Source organism: Vicugna pacos, chromosome 9, assembly GCF_048564905.1.
Source record: "Vicugna pacos chromosome 9, VicPac4, whole genome shotgun sequence".
Taxonomy (NCBI): domain Eukaryota; kingdom Metazoa; phylum Chordata; class Mammalia; order Artiodactyla; family Camelidae; genus Vicugna; species Vicugna pacos.
The window spans coordinates 7,839,204-7,860,076 of NC_132995.1; the positions used below are offsets into that span (position 1 = coordinate 7,839,204).

Sequence of the window (20,873 nt, forward strand, 5' to 3'; positions counted from 1 at the left end):
GAGGCAGCAGCTGGGACAGCAAGATGACTCAAGATGCTATGATGAGACACTTCGATGTGACTTTGATACCAGAAGGGAGATTGCAGTAGTGACATGATTATCAGGAAGGGTGCAGAACCCTTGACTGGTTTCTGAACAAAACAAGGTACAATTTTTTCTTGAAAGGAATAGTTGCATTCTTGGAAAATTCAGGCTATCTTGAAACCATGCAAAGAATACTTTGCTGTTACCAACAAGAGAATGGTTCAAATAAAAGGGCCAGACAACATCAGGTGCTGACCAGGACGTGGAGCAGCCAGAACTCTCATCCACCACTGGGTTGGTTGGGATGTAAAATGTTCCGATCACTGTGAGGTACTGCTGGGCAAGTTCTGCTACAGCCCAATGTACACACGTACCTCGTGAGTCAGCTGATCCACTTCAAGGGGTTTACCCAACAGCACTGCATACACATGTCCCCCCAAAGACATGCCATATATACAGATGTTAATAGAAGCTTTAACATAACAGCCCCTCTTTGGGCTTATTTGTGCCCCCCTACAAAAGGTATGTTGAAGTCCTAGCCTCCCCCCAGGAACCCGAGTATCTGACCTCATTTAGACGTAGGCCCTTTGCAGAGGTAGTTAAGTGAGAGTGAGGTCATTAGGGTGGGTTCTAGTCCAGGATCACTGGTGTCCTTATAAGAAGAGGAGATTAGACACGGACACACACAGGGGGAAGCCCATGTGAGGACACAGAGGTGAGATGGCTGTCTCTAAGCCAAGGAGAGAGAGGCCTCAGAAGAAACCAGCCCTGCCAATATCTTGATCTCAGACTTCTGGCCCCCAGAATGATGAGAAAATTGAGGAGGGGTATAGCCCAGTGGTAGGGCATAAGCTTAGCATGCGGGAGGTCCTGGGTCCAATCCTCAGTATCTCCGTTAAAAAAACATAATTACCTCCCCACTACCAAAAAAAAATTTTTTGACATTAAAATTTGAAAGTTCAAAAAAAAACCATAGCAGATTTCCTCTACTTTGGTTTTTTTAAAAAGGAAAGAAAAAAATGTAATTCGTAAAAAGTGCTTTGTGTTTAATGCGAAATGGAGTTAAGTTGTAGCATCAGTGCGTACGTAGTATCAGGCTACCCAAAGATCTGCAGGAAATTTGAGAGCCTTGCCGGCCGACTTCCGCGGTGCGAGTTTCCCACTCGCCACGAGGGGGCAGTGTGGCCTGCTCCCTGCCGTTTTACATAACCAGACGCGTTCATTCAAAAAACAGTCCTTAAACCACGAAGCCTGCTTTGCGGAACCTGGTTCTGGTTTTTCAATCGGTGAAATTGGGATTAGAAGGTACAGCTATGCTGGAGGCATGTCCCTGCCGCCATGGAGCTCACTTTCTCCAAAAGGAGACAAACAGTAAGTAGCTGAAGAAATGAATATGAAAAAGAAGCACTGTGGAGCAAAATAAGGCAGAGGGAGGGGTCAGAGATGGTCCAGGAAGGCTTCTCTGAGGAGGTGACATCTGAGCAGAGGCCAGGCTGAAACGTGGGGTCAAGTCAGGTGAATACAGGTGGAGAAAAGGAATGTGGTGGCTCGATTCAGCGGGTATAAGTTGGAAAGGGTGACTGGGGCAGGCCCGCCAGGCCCAATAGGAGGCAAAAGGCAGCACATTCCCTGACCCAAGCAGCTCAGGCTGAGGTACAGACAAGATGAGCTCCTATGAGACTAGGAGGAGACAGGGAGGCAATCAGGGGGTCCTGCCTGGAGGAGTTGTTGCAAGACTCAAACCTTGTAGCCCTTTGTGGTGACTGAATGAATATTTTTTTCATCATGACTGTTTTAAGATCTTACCTATCTCTGTAGCCCCAGACCTTAGAGTTTGTACTAACATTTAAAGAGCATTTTCTACCTCTGGGGTTCACTTTTGTTCCTCATCAACTCATCCCAAAACCTGGGTACAGATGGTATTCTTGCAATCTCCATTTTACAAAGCAGGATACCAGAGCCTAGAGATGTTGTGAGCTGTCCAAGCTCAAGCCCAGCCGGGGTTTGAACCCAGAGGGATATTTCTGATTCCCATAGCCCACTATACCACCTCTATAGTAAATTATTATAATTATTAGTTGCATCGTGCTTAGGCAAGGTACTTAATCTTTCTTGCCTCAGTTTCCCTCTGTGTAAAATGGTGCTAAGGATAGGTTGTGAGGGTTAAATAAGATGATATAGTTAAAGCACTGAGTCAGTGCCACACGCTACACGTGTAAACTACTGTTGTTATTATCCATCGAATCCACAAAGAACTACTGAGCAGATCATGTAGACTCTACTTTCAAAATAAAATCTAAATAAATCCAGAATCCCACATCCCCCACCTCCACCTCCTGCCTCTCAGGGCGGTCATAAGGATTTAACGAGATCAGCTGTGTAAAGCAATGAGTTGGCACAGAGCTTGGCTATATTAGGTTCATAAAATATAAGAACTGCCATTATTGTTGTTGTTGTTGTTGTTGTTGTTGTTGTTACTACTACTACTACTACTACTACTACTACTACTACTACTACTACTACTACTACTACTACTACTACTACTACTACTACTATTACTATTGTCCTGGCCCCACGATAACCACTCTAGTCTAGTCTCCACCACCCTAATCTGTGTCACTACAGTAGCCTCCTCCCTGGTCTCCTGCTCTCTGTGCTCACAGCCTGTTTCTCACTTGGCCGCCAGGGGGCGCCTTAAGAACTAAGTCAGCTCACGTTCCCTCTGCTCAGAATCTCCCCGGTGGCTCCCACCTCACTCGGAGCAAAAAGTAAATCATCACGACGATCTAATCCTTTATCAGACCCCACCTCCCACCACCCTCTTCTTACTCACTCCCTCCAGCCCTTCCAGCGCTTCCAGCCGCACAGTAGCGCCTCACTCTTCTGGACAAGCCCACGCTGGCCTCAGGACCTTTGCACCTGCCCTTCCCTCTGTCTGGGGCACTCTTTGCTCCCTCACCTCCTTTGGGCTCTTCCTCAATGATGTCTTTCTTGAGAAGACCTCCCCTGGTCACCCTAGTGATTAGGACCACTCTCAACACTCTCAAGCCTCCTTCCCTGCTTCTTTTTCCTACTTTGAGACTCACTTTGTATGGTTACTTTCATTATTCATTGTCTGTCTTCCCCAGACGGGAGTATTAGCCCCACGAAGGCAGGGATTTTTTTCTGCTTTTTTTCACTGCTGTATCCCTGGTTCCTACAGCAGTGCCTGGCACCGAGATTCAAATATTTGCTGAATGAATTAATATAAGAATAAATGACCACAGATATCTTGGTGATTCCAAGCATTCCCTTCTTTCCCCAAGTAAGCCTCCAAAGGGCTCCATCCACCAGCTATGTGACCTCAGGCGTCCGACCTCCTCTTTGACCTCGGTTTCCCAGTTGTAAATGGGATTTAAAATAGTCTGTATCTCGTGGGGCTGTTGTGAGGATGAAATGGGTTCATATTTGCAGCTTTGGGGAGCTGGTGACATCGTGAATAACCAAGGTGGGATTTTAACGAGGCGCCTGCGCTTCCGCCTTTCGCCGCTCGGGGGCAGCAGGCGCCCGGCGGATTCGCCAGCTCGGACCGCGCGGGACGAGGAGCTGGGGCAACTCCGGCAGAGGAAGCTGATGAAATCCAAGCCAACTTGCAGTGAGCTCATCCCGCCCGGGCGCCTCCGGAAGCCACGGGGCCGCCCGGGCTCCGCCTGGCCCGAGAGATAAAACTCCGGTGCTGAACCAGGGCGGAAAGTCCTTCCTGAAGTCTGCCCTGCGTTGGGGCCTGCTGCCAGAAGCCTGGGCCTGCGGAGAGGGGCAAGGATGAAGTAGCGAATGGTCCCCCTGGTTGTCTCCGCAGAATGAAAAGTGAATTCTGAGCCGGACTGTGGGAGCGAGCGAGCGAGCGAGAGTGGGGGTGGAGACAGAGACAAGAAGTGGGAAGAGACAAAGATGAGGAGACTGAGGCAGAGGAGGGGAGACGGAGAGGAGAGACAGACCGAGAAAGTCTCTGGAGGGACAGAGGTGGAGAGAGAGACAGGAAGATAGAGATGGGGGAAAGAGATCAAGGAGAGACAGAGATGGTGGCGAGACAGGGATAGACAGGGCTGGGACGTGGGACATAGAGCCAGAAAGAGAAAGAGACAGGCAGGGAGACAGTGATCGGGGGAGACAAACATGGGGAAGGCAGAGACAGAGAGAAATCTAGAGAGTGGCAGAGATGGGCAAGCCGAGAGGCAGAGGTGAGGGAGATGAAGTCAGGGCGGTAGAGATTGAGGTGAGGTGGGGGAGCCAGTGGGGAGAAGGCGAGCCGGGTGGGGCACTTGGGGTTAGGGTCGCCTGCAGGGGCGGGTCCTGGGGGATCTGGGCGGGGCCCCTCCCAACCCCCCATCCCCGCCGCGGCGGCGGCGGCGGCGGCGGCCGAGTTACCGAGTTACCAAGTTACCGCAGGATTCGGGAGCTTCTCACTGGCGAGGCCGCAGCCAATCAGAGAGCAGCGCCGCTGTTCTCGGGCAGGAGGCCTGGAGACGCGCACCTTCCCCCGACACCCAGCGAAGCACGCTGCCGCACAATCACAGTGGCTCCCACACAGACACTGTCCCAGGGACATGCAGCATCGCCTCCCCCTGCCCCCCACAATCACAGCGACGTACACAGTGGCATAACACACGGTCGCAGGAATACGCAGGCACACAGCATCACGCAGACACACAACATCTCAGAGACACGGAGTTCTAGGACACACAGCACTGCCCAGACCCACAATCACAATGACACACAGCATTATTCTAACACACAGCCACACTGACACCCAGCATCACCCAGACGCATGCAATCTCCATGACTTCATCCCTGGCACACACAATATCAGTGATACACACAATCACAGTGACACCTCCTAATCCCACAGGCAGTTAGTTGGTCCTGGCACACACAGTGACACACACAATCACAACAACTCACTCAGTCACAGGAGACACACAACTTTGCACAGACACACCCAGTCTCATTAACCTATACACAGTCCCATGGACACACATCACCCTGACAAACACAATCACTGTGACACACAATTAAGATGACACACAAAATTACAATGACACATAGCACTGCACAGATGCACACAGTCTCAGTAACAGTCCCATAGACACAGATTTCAGATACGAGTGTGTTACATACACAATCCCACCATACACAGCAATGCCCAGATACACAATACCAGTGACATGCGTACATAGTCTCCAGACACACAGCAAAGCACATGGGCACAGACTATCACAGTGACACACAACATACCCACCACACACAATATAACACAATTCCACCAAAATACACAGTGCTACATACAGTCCCATGGACGTGCAGCATTGGGCACACACACAACCTTGGTGGTATACACACAATCCCACCAACACACAGCATTACACAGACACAATCAAAATGACACAACCACACTGACAGTGTTACACTGTGCATACAACCACACTAACACAACACTAAGACCTTTCTGCTGACACGACATCATTCCAACACATATAAAATCCCAATGTCACACAAACTCAATCACATGGACACACATCATCTTACCCATGCACACCAGCACATGACACAAAACAGCACAGAGACACAGGTACACCGTCACACTCACACACAGCATACCCTTACATTACACAATAGCACACTGACACAATCACACAGTCCCAGCCACCCCATGAGACAAACATAACATGCTGACACACAACACACCATCCCACTGTCACACACAATCAACACAAGAGCACACCGGCACAATCACACACACTGCACCCTGACCACAACCACAACTCTCATAAGTCAGCCCCTTGACACACAGCACACTGACCTAGCCTACTTACAGAGAACTGTCCAGCACACAAACACAGTCACACAAACACGCACACACTCAACCCTGCCTTTGCCCCAGTAAGATGTGTGTGATATGGGATGCTGCAGGGGGAGGGGGAGATGCTGAGTGGGATTGTGTGTGTGTGTGTGTGTGTGTGTGTGTGCTTATGCCTCCCTCTCCTGTCCCTTCCCTGGGGGGCGGGGCCGTGCGGCAGCCGCTGTTACCGGGTAAACTTCCCCGCCCCCCCCAGCGCGGCCATTAGTCAACCCCCCCCTAGGATGATGTCATCGCCTCATTCTGGAGGCTGAGTAATCCTCGACTCCGCCCCCCCCCCAGGTACCAGGGTAGGGGCGGTGCACCTGGACTCAACCAGGGTCTGGAGCTGGGGTCCCGGCTGCCTGGGTATCCCTGGGCTGAGGACCGAGGAATCTAAGCCTCCCCAGAGTGGCCTGGGCACTCCCATGAGGGTCCCTTGAGGCTGAAGGTTTCTAGTCCAGGATCCCTGGTGGCCAACTAAAGGCACTGAGAGATTGGATCTTACAGATCTGGAGTCGTGGGCATCCCAGGGGCCTGGGACTGGGAAGGGGCTCCCTGCACCACTGTAAGGGGCTGCATCACCTCGCGTGTCCGGAAGGGGTTCCGAGAGACTTGGGGCTTAGACTCCCGGGACTTTGGCTTGTGTGTTGGAGGGGAGGGGGAGCAGCAGAGGCAGAGGAGGTTGAGTGCCAAGGAGAACAGGGAGTGGCTGTGGGGTCAGACACCTGGGTCCTGGGAGATCAACAAGCTAGACCTTGGGGGAAATAGCACAGTGCGGGTTGGGAGCTGGCCGGTCTACCCCTTGGGGCTGGGCAGGTGATAATCTGGATGAGTTAGGGGGTCTGGTGACTGTTGGGGAGGTCTTCCAGTATCAATATTGTGAGGGGCCAGGGTGCCCAGGGGCTCTAAGACACCTCAAAGGTCTGGTTGCCTGTGGGGGTGGGGTGCTCAGTTCTAACTTTCCCAGAATCAGACCAGCCTGGGTCCCCTTCTGGGGCTATCCTCAACACTTGCTTCCAAGGGCTGGGAAACGAGCGTCCCCTTGGTGGGGAGGGGCCTCATATCCTTGTTGTCACAGGACAGGGCATGCCTAGGTCCTTTGGGGAGGCATGGGAGCACCCCTATTTTTATGAGGTCAGGACGCCTAAGTCCCTTTCTGGTGGGGATCCTCAGCCCCTGTTTTTCAAAGACAGGATTCCTGAATCCTGTTTGGGCGGCGGGGTGGGGGAGAGCAGGGGTGTGGGTGCAGACAACCAGCCCCTGTCTTCATGAGGTCAGGATGCCCAGATCTCTTTCTGGGAGGGGGACGCTTTCTCCTGTTTTCACAAGGCCAACTCCAGCGGTACCTTCCTCGGGGAGGGACGGATGCGCGGCCCCAGTTTCCAGCCCATCCCAAGTACCCATCCTCGCCAGAGAGTGCGAGTGCGGGGCGGGGTGGGGAGTGCGGGGGTTGGGGGCAGTGCCCAGCCCGGGCCTCACCCCAGCCGCCCGCAGGCTTGCAGACCGTGTGCCCGGCAGCTCCCCCGGGCCCGGCTCCCCGCCCCCCGCGCCGAGGGCACCCCCAGATCCGGGCGGGCGGGCGCGGCGGCGGCCAATGAGCGCGCTCGCCGTCTCCGGGAGCCGGGCCGGCTCTGCCCGCCTGGCATTGGGCACGCGGTGGGCAGCGGCGGGCGGGGCCTGGGGGGCCCTCGCGCCTGGTTGGGCCAGGCTTGTTGCTGGGTAACGGGGCGGCGAGTTTCCCCTGGCAACGGCGGCGGGTACCGCTCACTGGCTGGCCGGGAAGGAGGGGGGGCGCGGGCGCAGGCAGGCCCCGCAGACCCCAGCAACAGCGCGCAGCCCCCGCCCCGCCGGGGAGCGGTAACCTTCACACGCGCCGGCCGCTCGGACCCTGCGGACACCGGCGCCCCCGCCCAGCCCCCACCCGGCTCCAGTCCAGCCTCCGGGCCTGGGAGGCCGGCTGCACTAAGGGGACCCAGGAGGCCCCCTCCCCACCGCGAAGAGCCGGGACTCAGGCCCTGCAGTGAAAAGTTAAGTCCTTCCCAACTCCCGCTCCCGCGCTGAGAAATCTACTTCCCCAGAATGGCAGTCGAGATATTGGGGAAGGTTGTGGGTCTGCAGTAAACTAGGCGGGACATTTATTGTCTTTAACCAGAGCTTCACGTGGAGGCTACCACCGCCGGCACTGCTCTGCGTGCGTTCTAAATAGGAGCTCATTTATCTTCACGTTTCACTTGGGGTTCAGTGGTGATCCCCTTTGTACACATGTGGAAACTGAGTCTCAGAGAGAGGAAGCTACTTGTTCAAGGTCATCATTTGAACCCAGGTAGCCTGTCTTCAAAGTCTGACTTCTCTATCTCCTCACTGTGAGAGACAGTAATATTCAAAATGAGAAACTGTTCAGGTCCAGTGAAACAGCTTGGTGGCCGGCCCGCAGGCTCAGTTTGAAACCCATGCCCCAACCTGAGGGTCTGAGTCCTTGTCTGGAGTCTTGGAGGGAACACAGACCCCCATGCTGGTGGGAATGATGGGCAACATGTATAAAGGACCCTCTAGGCCTCAGTGCTTTATTTTTATTTTTTTAATTGAAATTTAGTCGATTTACAATGTTGTGTTAGTTTGTGGTGTACCGAATAGTGATTCAGTTCTATATATCTATATATTCCTTTCAATGTTCTTTTTCAATTTGAGTTGTGCTAGACAGTTGGACTTTGTTGTTTATCCCAGTGCTTTTATTTTTATCTTTATTTTATTGACCTTCTTACTCTGCAAAATCCTCTGAGGCAGGGACTTGTACTGTCCCAACTCACAGGTGAGGAAATTGAGGCACAGAGAGGCAGCCACTTGCCCAAGGTCACACAGCCAGTAGGTGGCAGAGCTGAGGATTCAAATTCAGGCCATCAAAACCCAGAGCTCAGGCTCTTGGGTGAGCTTTGTGGCCAGGCTTTGAGGGAATGGGCCAAAACTGTGGGGACCCTGAAAGATTTTTTTTAGCCAATGCTAAAAGCCACCCAGGGTGACTTTGCCTCCTCCAGGGGATGTTTGGCAGTGTTTGGAGACATTTTTGATTGTCACAAAGGGAGGGGGTGCTACTGGATAGAGATCAGCTGTGATGCTAAAAATCCTACAAAGCACAGGATGCCCCCTCTTCCCCAACAAGGAGTCATCCAGCCTCCAGTGTCAGTAGAGAGGAAGTTAAGAAACTCTGGTCTCTGCCAAGCCTGACCCAGCCCCCTACCCCCAGACACCCTACCTGGACCCCTCTCACTGTCTCACTTTCGCTCCATCTGGTCCCTCCCATGTTCTGACTCCCTCCACCCCCAGATCTGAGTCTTCTGACCTCTCTCTGCTTGTAGCTCCATTTACCCATTTCTCATCCTCTATCAGAAGTATCGATGATCCCCTCAGATCTTCAGAGCCCCCTGTCTCCTCTCCAGGGGAGCAGGGACCAGAGGCAGGGTTGGAGGGAGGCCCAGAATGCTTCTCCAGGAACTTAGAGGACGGAGTCCCTCGGTGCGTCTAGAGACCTGCTAGGTTATGGGTGGAGGGGAATTGACTCTGGGAGGACAGAGGTGGGGCCTTCTCCCTCCTTGGGCCCCTAAAGTAGAGGGAGTCTCAAAAAGGCAGCCCTTCAGCCAGTCCCAAACTTTCTTTTTCTTTGCCCACACAGTTTTGAATTCTGATTTTGTATGCCACTAGCAGGCACACACTTCCTCCCCTTAGCCACAGTCCCCGCCACGCCCTTTCGTATTCCCCTGGACTCATTTCTCTCTTTTATTTCACATTGGCTCTTGAGTTGGAGACACTCCCACACCCCGGTCTGTGGTGATAGGATGCCAGAATTTGGAACAGGATCGGGACTGCATAGTGGGAAGGATCATGACTGATGCCAAAGCTGATGGCCTGTTAGATTCTTGGCCATGTCCTCCTCTCCCACCCCTACCCACCAAGCCAGGCTCCTTCACGCTTGTTTTCTTCTGAGAAGAACATTCCAACACATCTGGCTTCCTGGTCTCCCGACCTATACTGGGCAGCTTTAGGGCACCGATCAGTAACAGGTCCAGGCTGGTCCATGAGCCTCTCTCCCAACTTCATCACCGCCAGGCACAGAGCAAACACTGACAATATTGAGTTATACCAGTGGTAATAGCTAACATTGATTAGGCACTCACTGCATGTGAGACACTGTCTTTCATGACTTCCATGCATGATCTCATTTAATAAATGTCCAAAGCAGCATTTCTCCAACACTTTTCAACTCGATTTATAGGCAGAAATACATCCACTTTCTGTATAACTTGATATATATTCACTATGCATCAATAAAATTTTCACAAAACAATATTTTCCTTTGACATCATGATTTTAAAAATGATATTCTATTTTTTTTTAATGGAGGTACTAGGGATTGAACAGTTGCAGGTAGAAGGAGTGACTATACAGGGACACAAGGAAAGTGTGGGGGGGTGATAGAAATGGCTCAAATCTTGATTATAGTGGTGTACAATCGTGCATACTTGTCACAACTCACCAAACGCTACACCTAAAAAGAGTGACTTTTATGGCAGGTAAATATATCTCAGTAAATTTGAATAAAACACAGTAAGGTCCGCAAGTTGATTTCACCATCCATGGTTTGTTCATATGGGTCCTGACCCATTGTTTAAAAAACACTGGAAGGAAAAGAAAGGGGAAATGCATGATTGACTGAATGAGGAAAACGAAAATGAGAGGGAGGCTGAATTAGTGTCCAATATGTAAAGTAGGGAGATGACACATGAGACCTGCATTTTCTGCTTCTCTTAGGATAACGAAGGATCTAGCCCTGGAGGGAGTTTGAGAACCCAGACAAGACTTTGCTGGAATCTGGTGTCCCTTCCCCATCAGCCCAGAGCTGGGCACTCAGAGGGCACTCACCCTCTGATGACACGGTGTGACTCAGAGGAAATGGAAGGTGCAGGGGAGACAGAGCCCCAGAGCCCTGGGAGAGGGCAGGCCACCACGGGTCACCGCATCGGAGTGGGGGAGGGAGTGACAATGGGAAACGCAGAAAGGAAAGGGAACTGAAAGACAGAAAACCGGGGGAGAGTCAGTGCAGGGGCTGCCCGGGCATGTCCATGCCAGGTGCCCAGGGCTTTCTTCTCGCTCCGGGTCCCCCACCAGATTCGTGGCGAGCGTGGTCAGGTGTACATGCTCCTGGACTGTGTCCCATCGGTGGGCCAGTTAGCAGGAACCTGTCACAGGTGTGACTTTGTGATTGTTTGTTGGGAGGTCAGTTTTTTTTCTGTCTGACTTGATCTGTGTCTGTGAGTGTCAATTTCTGACAGTTTTAATGTGTCCACTGTGAGCTGGCGTGGGTGTGTCTGTGTGTGTCCCTGTAGACATGTCATCTAGATCAAGTCGTGTGTCCAGGTGTCCCTGTGACAGGTGTTGTGTGTGCGTGTGTGTGGCCGGCTGCACCTATCAGGAAGTTTCTATTTCCTGAGAAGCTCTCAGCCTGTGTCTTTGTGGGCCCGCCACTGTGTGTGTGTGTTGTTGGTACCGGCTCAGTGAGGACGCTTGTGAACACAGTCGGTTTGTGGGTCTAGGTATCCTCAAACAGTGTGGGTGTTTGTGCAACATTGTTTCACACCGGGACGGCGCGACCGGTGACCCGGTTAGCAAGTCAGACTTCGTACTTGTGTGTATGTGTGTGCCCCGTCAGTGTGAGTTTGTGTGTCCACTACCGTGTCCAGAGTGTTCATTTGCGCGACTGGGACTCTGTGTCTGCGAGTTGGCTTGTCCCGGTAGCCCTGTAAGCACGTGACTTTGTGTACCCTGGAGCGTCAGCCGGCCGGTCCGCGTACGCATCTCTGGGTGTGTATGTCTGTGGGTCCCAGTCAGTGTGTCAGTGTGCCAGTGCGTGTGTCCGACGGTCCCGCCGCCTGGGCGGCCCGATCAGCGCGCCTCCGCGTCCGGGCCGGGCCCTGCTCCGCCCCTGGCTGCAGGGAAAGCCCCCGCGCCGAGGTAGGGGGAGCGGCGCGCGCCTGCAAGTCCCGACTTGTCCGCGGCGGGCGGGCGGGCAGGCGGGGCCTTGGCGTCACGCGGGGGCGGGGCGTGGGACCCGCCGGGCGGGGGCGGGGGCGGGGCGGGGCGGGGCGGCCGCCGAGCGGGCCCGGGATCCGCCGGGCGGCCTGAGACGCGGCGCGAGCCACATGCGAGCGGGCGCCTGGCGGCGGCGGCGGCGGCAAAATCGGCAGCAGCGGCGGTCAGGACGCGGAGGCGCCTGCGGCCCGAGGAGCAGCCGCAGCAGCAAGAGCAACAGCAGCCGCCACTGCAGTTAGAGCAGCAGCAGCAATAGCAGCAGCAGCAGTCACAGCAGCAGCCGCCGCCGCAGCGAGCGGCGCTCGGCGGGCGCGCCCTCCTGAAGGAAGCCGCCCGCCCCTCATCACCATCCCCTCCGGCGTGTTCATGCCCCCGGGGTGAGTGTGCGCTCCCGAGTCCTGACAGCCGGGACTGGCCAGGCCGGGTGGGCTCCCTGGAGGAGGTGGCGGGAGTGCACTCGGAGAGCACTGGGGGGGGCTGCATCCCCGTGCTGTGCCTCACTCTCTCCCTGCCTTCCATCCCCACCAGGCACCCTGGCCTGGGGTCTCTGGGCGGTAGGCACTGAGGGTCCGAGCGCGCAGGTGCCTCAGCGGTCTGGCGGGTTTGTTTACAAACAATGGGGTGCGGGCTCGGCAGCGCCCCCTGGCGGCCAGTGCGGCCCCGGGGAAGTGAGTCGACCCCGACTGCCCCGGCCCCCGCAGCCCGGGAGGGGCGGGGAGGGGGGGTACGGTGTGGAGGGGCGGCCACACCCCGGGCGCGCGCCCGCTGGGGGCGGCGACAGGGGGGGCGGCTCGCGGGCCGTGGAGTCTGCGGCTCCTGCGGGCGGGGGCTGCGCCCCAGCAACAGCCGGTTATTGGCCCCGCGCTCGCCTGGCGGGCGGGGCAGGCGCACGTGGCGGCGGCGGGGTTGGGGGGGCCGTGACAGCGCAGGGGGGCGTCTGGGCCGCCGTGGGAGCGCGCGTGTGCGGGGTTGTGGATCTGCAGGTGTCTCGCCTGGGTGTGTGCGTGTGTCTGGCTCCGAGTTTGTGCTGGGGTCTGCAGAGAGTGGTTGTGTCAGTCTTGGGGAATGTTGGGGGCTGTGGCCCATGGGGTGTCCGCACTGTCCCCATGTGTGTTTATGTGGCGTTCTGTGTGGATACGCGTGCCTGAGGGATGGGTGCTCTGTTTATGTGTAGTGTACCTCCGTATGTGTGTGTTCTCTGTGAGAGTTGTCTGTGTGTGCTCTTTAGGGGTGATTCTGTGGGTCTCTGTTGCCTGCTGTGCTCCAGTGTGTGGTTGTAGTGTGTTTGTGTGCTGCTTGAGTGAGCTGTTTGTGTGTTTATATGTGCGTCTTGCCTGATGTGCTGTTTGTGTGTGCTTGTGTTATCTTGCCTGTGTGTACTGTTTCTGACTGTATAGCTCCAGGGCATGTGTCCTCAGCTGAGCCTTTATGCTGAATGACGTTGTCTGTTTTCTATCCAGGTGTCTATGTGAGTTCTGCGTGGTTGTGTGTGCGTGTGTTTGGTGGGGGGTTGTTTCAGTCTGTTTGGCTTGTGTGTCTGGCATCAGTGTCTGGGAATTGCGGACCTGGGCTCTGTGGGGTATGTGCGGAGCAGTCAGTGGGTGTTGCTGGCAGCCTCTTGTATGGGGCTGTGTCTGAGCCTCTGTGTGTGTGTGTGTTTGTGTGTGTTGGGTCTGAGGGGCTTGTCTCTGTGATCGGCTGGCTCATGTGTGTCATGTGGGCTGCGTGTGTGTAGTGTTTATGTCAGTCACGTGAGACCAGTGTTTTCTGTGGGTGCTTTAGGTGTGCGTGCTGCTGGGCAGTGTGGGATTAGAGTTCGCTATAGTGTGTGTGTGTGTGTGTGTGTGTGTGTGCGCGCGTGCGCGTGTGTCCAGGGCTGACAGTTGGTGATTTTGAGGTTGAGGGAGGAGGGTGGGTTGCTGTCTTCTGTTGTGTCTGTGTGTTGTTGCCGGCATGTGGTGCTGCATCTGGGTCTGATGACGATGTCTGTGTGTCTCTGCTTTACATGTGTCCTGGGGTTCGAGAATTGGTGGCAAGTGGGTGTGTTTTGGTTGTGTTGGTCTGTGTGTGTCCATGGATGACTGTTTTGTGCTGATATGCGTGAGTCCTGAGGTGTGTAGGTCTCATCTATTGCATGTGTGTTGTAGGGAGGGGCAGGTGTGTTGGAGAAGTGTGGCGTAGTCTATTTAATGTGTGTTTCTGTCTGCTTGTGATGGCTGCATTGTGTGTCTGTGTGGGCAGAGTGGGTCAGTGGGTGAGATTCTGAGTCTGTATGTGGGATGGAGGGGATGGAGTGCCAGCCAGAGGCGTTGTGTGGCTAGCTCTTCGGATGGTCTGTATGTATATGTATGTCCATGTTTTGGTCAGTGTTTGTGTGTGTGTCCTGGGGACTGAGTAGCCATGTCCAAGCCTGGGAGTGTCTCAGTGCTTCTGTGCAAATGGGAAAATGGGAGATGAGGTGGGAGGTCAGGCTGGCCAGTCCTGCGTGAGCCCTTGTGTGTGTTGTGTCCCCTCCACACACCTCACCAATCTTCGCCATTTGGGTCCTGTGTAAGTCCCTGTGTGTATTGTGGGAGCCATCACGGTGCCTGGCTGCCCTCCCTGTGTGCCCATCACTGTATTCGGGAAGTTAGCCCCACCGGCCTGTGTGAGTCCCAGGTTGGGTGAATTTGTGTTGTGGGGCTGTCAGCCCTCATACACACACACCTGACAGAGCTCTCCATCTGGGTCCTGTGTGAGCCCTTGTCCTGGCTGTGAGAGCCATCCCGTGCCTACTTGTCCCTCCCATGTGCCCATCACCCGGTGCATGGGATGCTATGTTGGTCAGCCCATGGTGCCTGGGGTCAGCCCTGGGCGGGGGTGTGTCTTGTGGGGCCATCACAAGCTCATCTGGGCCCTGTGTGTGTTGTGGGCGCCAGCTCTGCCTGCCACGTGTGCTCATCACTGCGTGCAGGGGTGGGGGTGCCCTGGATACCCCGGGTGGGGTGTGTGCATCGTGAGGTCCTGGCGCCCCCCTTTCCCTGCTGACCGCACCCTTCTACCCTGTCCTGCAGGCCCCAGGGAGCGCCATGGCCCGAGCACGCCAGGAGGGCAGCTCCCCGGAGCCCGTAGAGGGCCTGGCCCGCGACGGCCCGCGCCCCTTCCCCCTCAGCCGCCTGGTGCCCTCGGCCGTGTCCTGCGGCCTCTGCGAACCCGGCCTGCCCGCTGCCCCCGCCGTCCCCGCCCTGCTGCCCGCCGCCTACCTCTGCGCCCCCACCGCCCCGACCGCCGTCACCGCCGCCTTGGGGGGTCCCCGCTGGCCTGGGGGTCCCCGCAGCCGGCCCCGAGGCCCGCGCCTCGACGGTGAGTGCCCGCCCCGCACCAGGGATGCTGGGAGCCCCGAAAGGGAGACCCCCGAGGAACGGGAGTAGTGGGAGCAAGTTGGGGGAGGTGGCGAGCCGGCCGGGCCACGGGGAGGGTGTGGCCAGTGTGGTCTTTGTGTTGCAAGAAGCAGGAAGACAGAGTGGGAGGCTGGGGGTGGGGGGAGGCCGAGTGGGAAGTCCCTTCTGGAATCTGACTGCAGTCCCCGAGTTGCAGCCCACGGCCTTTTCCGGGCCTGGGGCAACAGCTGTTTCCCAGCCCCCCTCTCCTGGTCCGGGTCCCCTTAACCCCCCTGAGGACTGTAGTTGGAGAGTGTGGGCAGAGAGAGGACTGTCACTTAGGGACTTCGGGGAGGGGTCGAGGGTGGCCTTTTGCCTTTATCTGCATCTCTTTGGCCAGGGTCCGCCCTCTCCGCAGTCCGGGCGGAGGAAGGAGAGGGGGAGGGGCCATTGTGTTGGGAATGAGTTGGGGGGGCGGGTCTTGGGGAGGGAAGGGTTAAAGGTCCCCTGCCTGATAGGCTATTAACCCTGTGGTGCCCGGCTAGCCCCATCCCAGCCCGTGACGAGGGAAAGGTTGTCCTGATTTCCCTCTCCACCTTCACCCCTACCCCGTCCGTGGAGTCCAGAGAGGTCAGGAGCGACAAAACTTCCCTGGCTCAGTTCCCTGGCAGCAGAGGCAAGAGGAGACCCGATTGCTAGACCAGGGTCACAGGTGTGGAAACTGAGGCCCTGATTTTAGGTCTGTTTTAGGAATCCCTCGTGCCAGGACCTGGTGTGACAGAAGGGAGGAAGAGACGTCAGAGGAGCTCAGAATGGGGGCGGGGGCAGGAAGGCATCTCCCGCATCCCAGCCCCCCAAGCCCGTGCTCAGAGGCTGCCACAGCCTGGCCTTCTGGTCTCCAGGCCCCTGCCACATCCGGGGGTGTGGCTTCACTGTGGTTGGACACTAGAGGGCAGGAGACCTGAGGCTTGTGACTCTGGGTGTAGTCAGTCACTGTATCCCTGTGTGACCTTGGGCCACTTTTTAGGGTGAGCCTCAGTTTCCCCGTCTGTTAAACGGAGCAGTCAAAATGTGGCCCCGTTTTGGAAGAGTAGTACTTAGGTCGGATAAGAGGAAACATTTCCAGACTAACAGGGGTCCTGGGGTGGTAGCTGGCTAGACAGGTAACCCCAGGGAGGCCTGACCAGGACCTCTCTTTTGCATGGGGATAAGAGCTGAGAAATCTGGCTCTTAGAGCGGGGAAACGGAATCCCAAGAAATGAGGCGGGGAGCAGTAGAGAAATCGGGCGGCTGGAAAAGGGAGAAGCAAGCCTTGGCTAACTGGTCCCTCAGGACACCTCAGGGCTTAGAGGGTTGGTGGGTCCTGACCACGCCCCTCGGCTTTTCCCAGGTCCTCAGCCCTCACTCTCGCCCGCGGAGCAGCACCTGGAATCGCCAGTGCCCAGCGCCCCGGGGGCCCTGGCGGGCGGCCCCACGCAGGCGGCCCCGGGAGTCCGGGGGGAGGAGGAGCAGTGGGCCCGGGAGATCGGGGCCCAGCTGCGGCGGATGGCGGACGACCTCAACGCGCTGTACGAGCGGCGGGTGAGTGCTGGGGGAGGGGTAGACGGCAGGTGGGACTTCCCGCCGGGGAGGGGGCTGCGGGTGGCCCAGCCAGATGTGCTGCAGCTGCTGCCCTGCGCGGTGGGGTCGCGCTGGGGACAGGCGGCTGGGAGGGGCGGCGTGTCCACGGAGCCGCCCCAGGGCCCGCGCCGCGGTTGGCACGGCCCGGACGAGGGTAAGGCCTGGGGCCGGGGCAGCCTGGAGCGCCGCGGCGTGCCCGGGCCTCGCGGCCGCGGGGACTGAGGGCGGCGCTCGGCGGAGTGGCTCATATATCCCGGGCTATTTATAGCCGGTGAGTCAGCAGCGGCGGCGCGGCCGCGCCCGCCCCTCCCACCCGCCCGCGCGGCAGCAGCGCGCCACCCGGCTTCCCGGGAGGGCTGGGGGCGGACTCGCGAGCTCCGCCCCGCTTGAGTCCCCGCCCCCAAAGGCTCCGCCCCGAGGGCTCCGCCCCCATGGCCCACAGCTAGGCCCCTCATTAAAACAAAATATTTGCAGCCTATAGCAGTGAGCATAGAATAACAAACGCCAGGGCGCCCACCACCCAGCTCTGTCCAACCTGAACATTACACCCAAATTGCTTGCTTATTCAAAGGAAAACAAAAACCGGATGTTGTGAAGTCCCTTGTTCCCCTCCTGGACCCTCTTCCCCTCCCCACTTCCAAAGGAAACCTCTCAAATTGGCTTGTCCCATTCCTCTGCAGATGTTTATTCTTTTACTTCGTATTTACCAGGCCAGAAAAAATGCTTAGGGTTGTGGGGCGTTTTGGACTTAATATCCACGATACAGTATGTGTTCCTTTCCAAACTTTTCCCCTTTATGTTATGCTTTAGATTCAGCCATATGGGCAAGGGAGCTTTAGTTCATTCATTTTCACTGCCACGGAGCATTCTGTTGGATCGACGTAGACTATCCTTATTCATTTTCTCATTAATGGATATGTAGGATTCTCCAAAAATGTGTCCAATTTTATTTTATTTTATTTTATTTTTGCGGGGTTAGGGTGCTTCTCCAAACGATGCACATCTCCAGGGGCATACGTGTGTCTCCAGAGTAGACACCTGGGTAGTCTGCCAGAACTCAGCCTTAGCTAAATGGTTGTTGGTCTGCTCACTAAGGTGGCTAGTGCCAAGTGGCACTCCATGGCAGTGCAAGGTGGCAGGCTTTTGAAATTTATGCCAATCTGATGTGCCCCCTTGGCCATCTTCTCCTGACTGCAAAAGTCGGCGGGGAGTGGTGAGGAAGCATGCTGGTACCAGGCAGCCCACCCGCAGGCACCCAGTAGGATCAGTAGTCTGGTTTATCTGACCTTGTTTGCATCTGTGAAATGGGTTTCTCCTTCCCTTCTGGTAGGGGTGAGATTAGGCAGGCCCTGCTAATTAAATTAGCACAGGACCTGGCCACGCAGTCAGTACAGGGAGCCGGAGAGTACTACAGCTATTCCCAAGTTTTTAGTATTGCCTTTCATTTTTATCAGTGGGGAGTCTTGTATCTCACTTCCTTCGTTCCCACTTTTCTGGCATTTTGGAACTGAGAGGGTCTTAGAGGGCACCCCAAGCCTTCATCCTGCCACTGGGGAGAGGGCAGGGGGTTAGCTTTGCCTGGACATCCTTCCATGCATCTTCCACACAGATGGTGAACCATTCCCAGTTCTACCATACATTGTTCTAGAATCACTGAGACTGTGGGCTCCTTGCTCCTTTCTATCTGTCTCATTAGCCTTTTATGGGAGGGCAGATGGGTTGCCATCCAGCCCCACCGCTCAGCCCAGTGTGCCTTTGGTTGGGTAACCTCATCTGAAAACCAGGAAATAGGAGATCACAGCTAATATGTGCAAGCACTGTGCTGAGGGCATCCTGTCCATATCCTCTCCATCCCCTTCTCATGTTCTAGATGAGGTGACATTGACCCAGGGTGGGCAGAGAAACTGGGATTTGAACCTGATTAGCAGTAATAATGACATCTGCCTCAGAGGGTTGGTCGAGGGCTTAGCTGAGTCTTAGGACCATGCCTCACTCCTCACTGCCCTTCAACCTGGCCACCTCTGCACCCCTGTCCCAAGCCCACTCTAACTTCCTCTTCTTTCTCTTCCCCTAGAGACAAGAGGAGCAGCAGCGACACCGCCCCTCGCCGTGGAGGGTCCTGTACAATCTCATCATGGGACTCCTGCCCTTACCCAGGGGCCGTGGAGCCCCAGAGGTGGAGCCCAATTAGGTGCCTGGACCCGCCCGGTGGACGTCGGGGACACGGGGGGCAGGACCCTCCCACTTCCTGACGCCCTGGCCAGCGCGGGGAACTTTTTCTGCACCATGTAGCATACTGGACTACCAGCCCTGCCTGTCCTACGGGCGGGCCAGGACAGACACTCCAGATCCAGCCCAGGCCCAGCCTGGGGTGCACTGATGGAGATGTGGACTCCTGGGTCCCTGGCTGAGAAGCCAGGGGAGAGAGGGCTGACGGACTCAGCGTCTGAAGGCGGCGGTGACCAAGGGGGTGGGGACTGAGCCACCCGCCTCTGCCGCCCACCACCATCTCAGGAAAGGCTGCTGGTGCTGGCTGCCCGTTCCAGCTGCAGGGGTGACACTAGGGGGGGAGTTTCCCTCCCGGTGCTCCTTCACTTTGGGCCTGGCCTCAGGCCCCTGGTGCTTCCCCCCCTCCTCCTGGGGAGGGGGCCCATGAAGAGCAAATGAGCCAAACGTGACCACTAGCCTCCTGGAGCCAGAGAGTGGGGTGCATCTGATGGCTGCCCCAGCCCAGCGCCCAGCCATCTTCCCTGAGCCAGCCGGCGGGTGGTGGACATGCCTGCCTAACCTTCATCTGGGGGTGGCCAGGAGGGGCCCAGACTGTGAATCCTGTGCTCTGCCCGCGACCACCCCCCACCCCCATCAATCCCATTGCATAGGTTTAGAAAGAGCACGTGTGACCACTGGCATTCATTTGGGGGGTGGGATATTTTGGCGGAAACCGCCCCAGCCTTAGTCCCCGGGGCGAAGCGCTGGGGGGAAGATGGGGAGTCAGGGAGGGGGGGAAATCTCAGAAGAGGGAGGAGTCTGGGAGCGGGGAGGGATGGCCCAGCTTGTAAAATACTGTATATGCGCTGCTGTAGATAACGGAATGAATTTTCTGTACATGTTTGGTTAATTTTTTTTGTACATGATTTTTGTATGTTTCCTTTTCAATAAAACAGATTGGAACAGTGGATACTCTTTCTGCCTTCCTTCCCCGCAGTGGGGCCTGGTTGGAACCCTGGATCCCTATCTGGGAGGAGAGGGAGGGGCATGCACAGAGCACCTTGAGGTGTCTGTAGCTGTGTCAAAAGGAAGGCTTAGGTGCCACTGTGTGCACCCAGCCTTCATGCACCTCTGCTCAGCTCCCACTAAAAACCAGGTCTCATGAGGACAGGGTTTTTTTTGGTGCTTTCTCCCCACTGGATAATGTATGTCAGCGGGGCTGGATATTTACCGAATGAATGAATGAGCTATAACTTCCTCAGAAGCACCACCATGAGGAGTCCTGGGGAATGAGTCAGTCATGAGATGGACCTTGTCTCTGCCCTCAGGGAGGCAGAGGGGACATCTGGTAGAGCAGCTCCAGCTGAGCTCAAAGTGAGGCTTCGCCCGTGCAGCCCCCCTAGCAAACTAACTGGAAGGCCTAGCACACTGCCTGGCATTAAAAGCCTGTGTTGAATTAATACAAGAAGGGGAGCCCCTACCATTCTCTTCCAGAAAATGGGGCCACTGGCCAAACACTTTCCCTGTGCCGTCTTCCCCACAGGACTGGCCCAGACACAGGTTCAGATCCCAGCTCCTGCCCCTTCTCCTGGCTGTCCTCAAGGGGAAAGGGGAAGTTCAGGGGACATGGCCCTGTTCCTAAAAGGCCAGGGCGTGGGAAACAGGAACCATCACTTTGGAGAGAAACTTGGCCAAGCCTTGTC

The 20,873-nt window shown here is 56.1% G+C and overlaps 1 protein-coding gene across 7 annotated transcripts; it reads left to right on the top strand.

Moving 5' to 3' along the window:
* The first annotated feature begins 1,371 nt into the window (after nt 1-1,371).
* On the top strand, nt 1,372-20,140 carry BBC3 (BCL2 binding component 3). Of its 7 annotated transcripts, none has more exons than XM_072966784.1 (4): nt 1,372-1,395; nt 15,037-15,325; nt 16,733-16,923; nt 19,037-20,140. In XM_072966784.1, exons 2-4 carry the CDS (start codon nt 15,052-15,054, stop codon nt 19,151-19,153), a joined length of 582 nt encoding a protein of 193 aa, XP_072822885.1. In that variant the 5' UTR covers nt 1,372-1,395; nt 15,037-15,051; the 3' UTR covers nt 19,154-20,140. The 7 variants fall into 7 exon arrangements, with proteins under 7 accessions (XP_072822885.1, XP_072822884.1, XP_072822886.1 ...); XM_072966783.1 differs by lacking the exon at nt 1,372-1,395 and adding an exon at nt 10,684-11,170; XM_072966785.1 differs by lacking the exon at nt 1,372-1,395 and adding an exon at nt 12,047-12,360.
* Nucleotides 20,141-20,873: the final 733 nt, after the last annotated feature.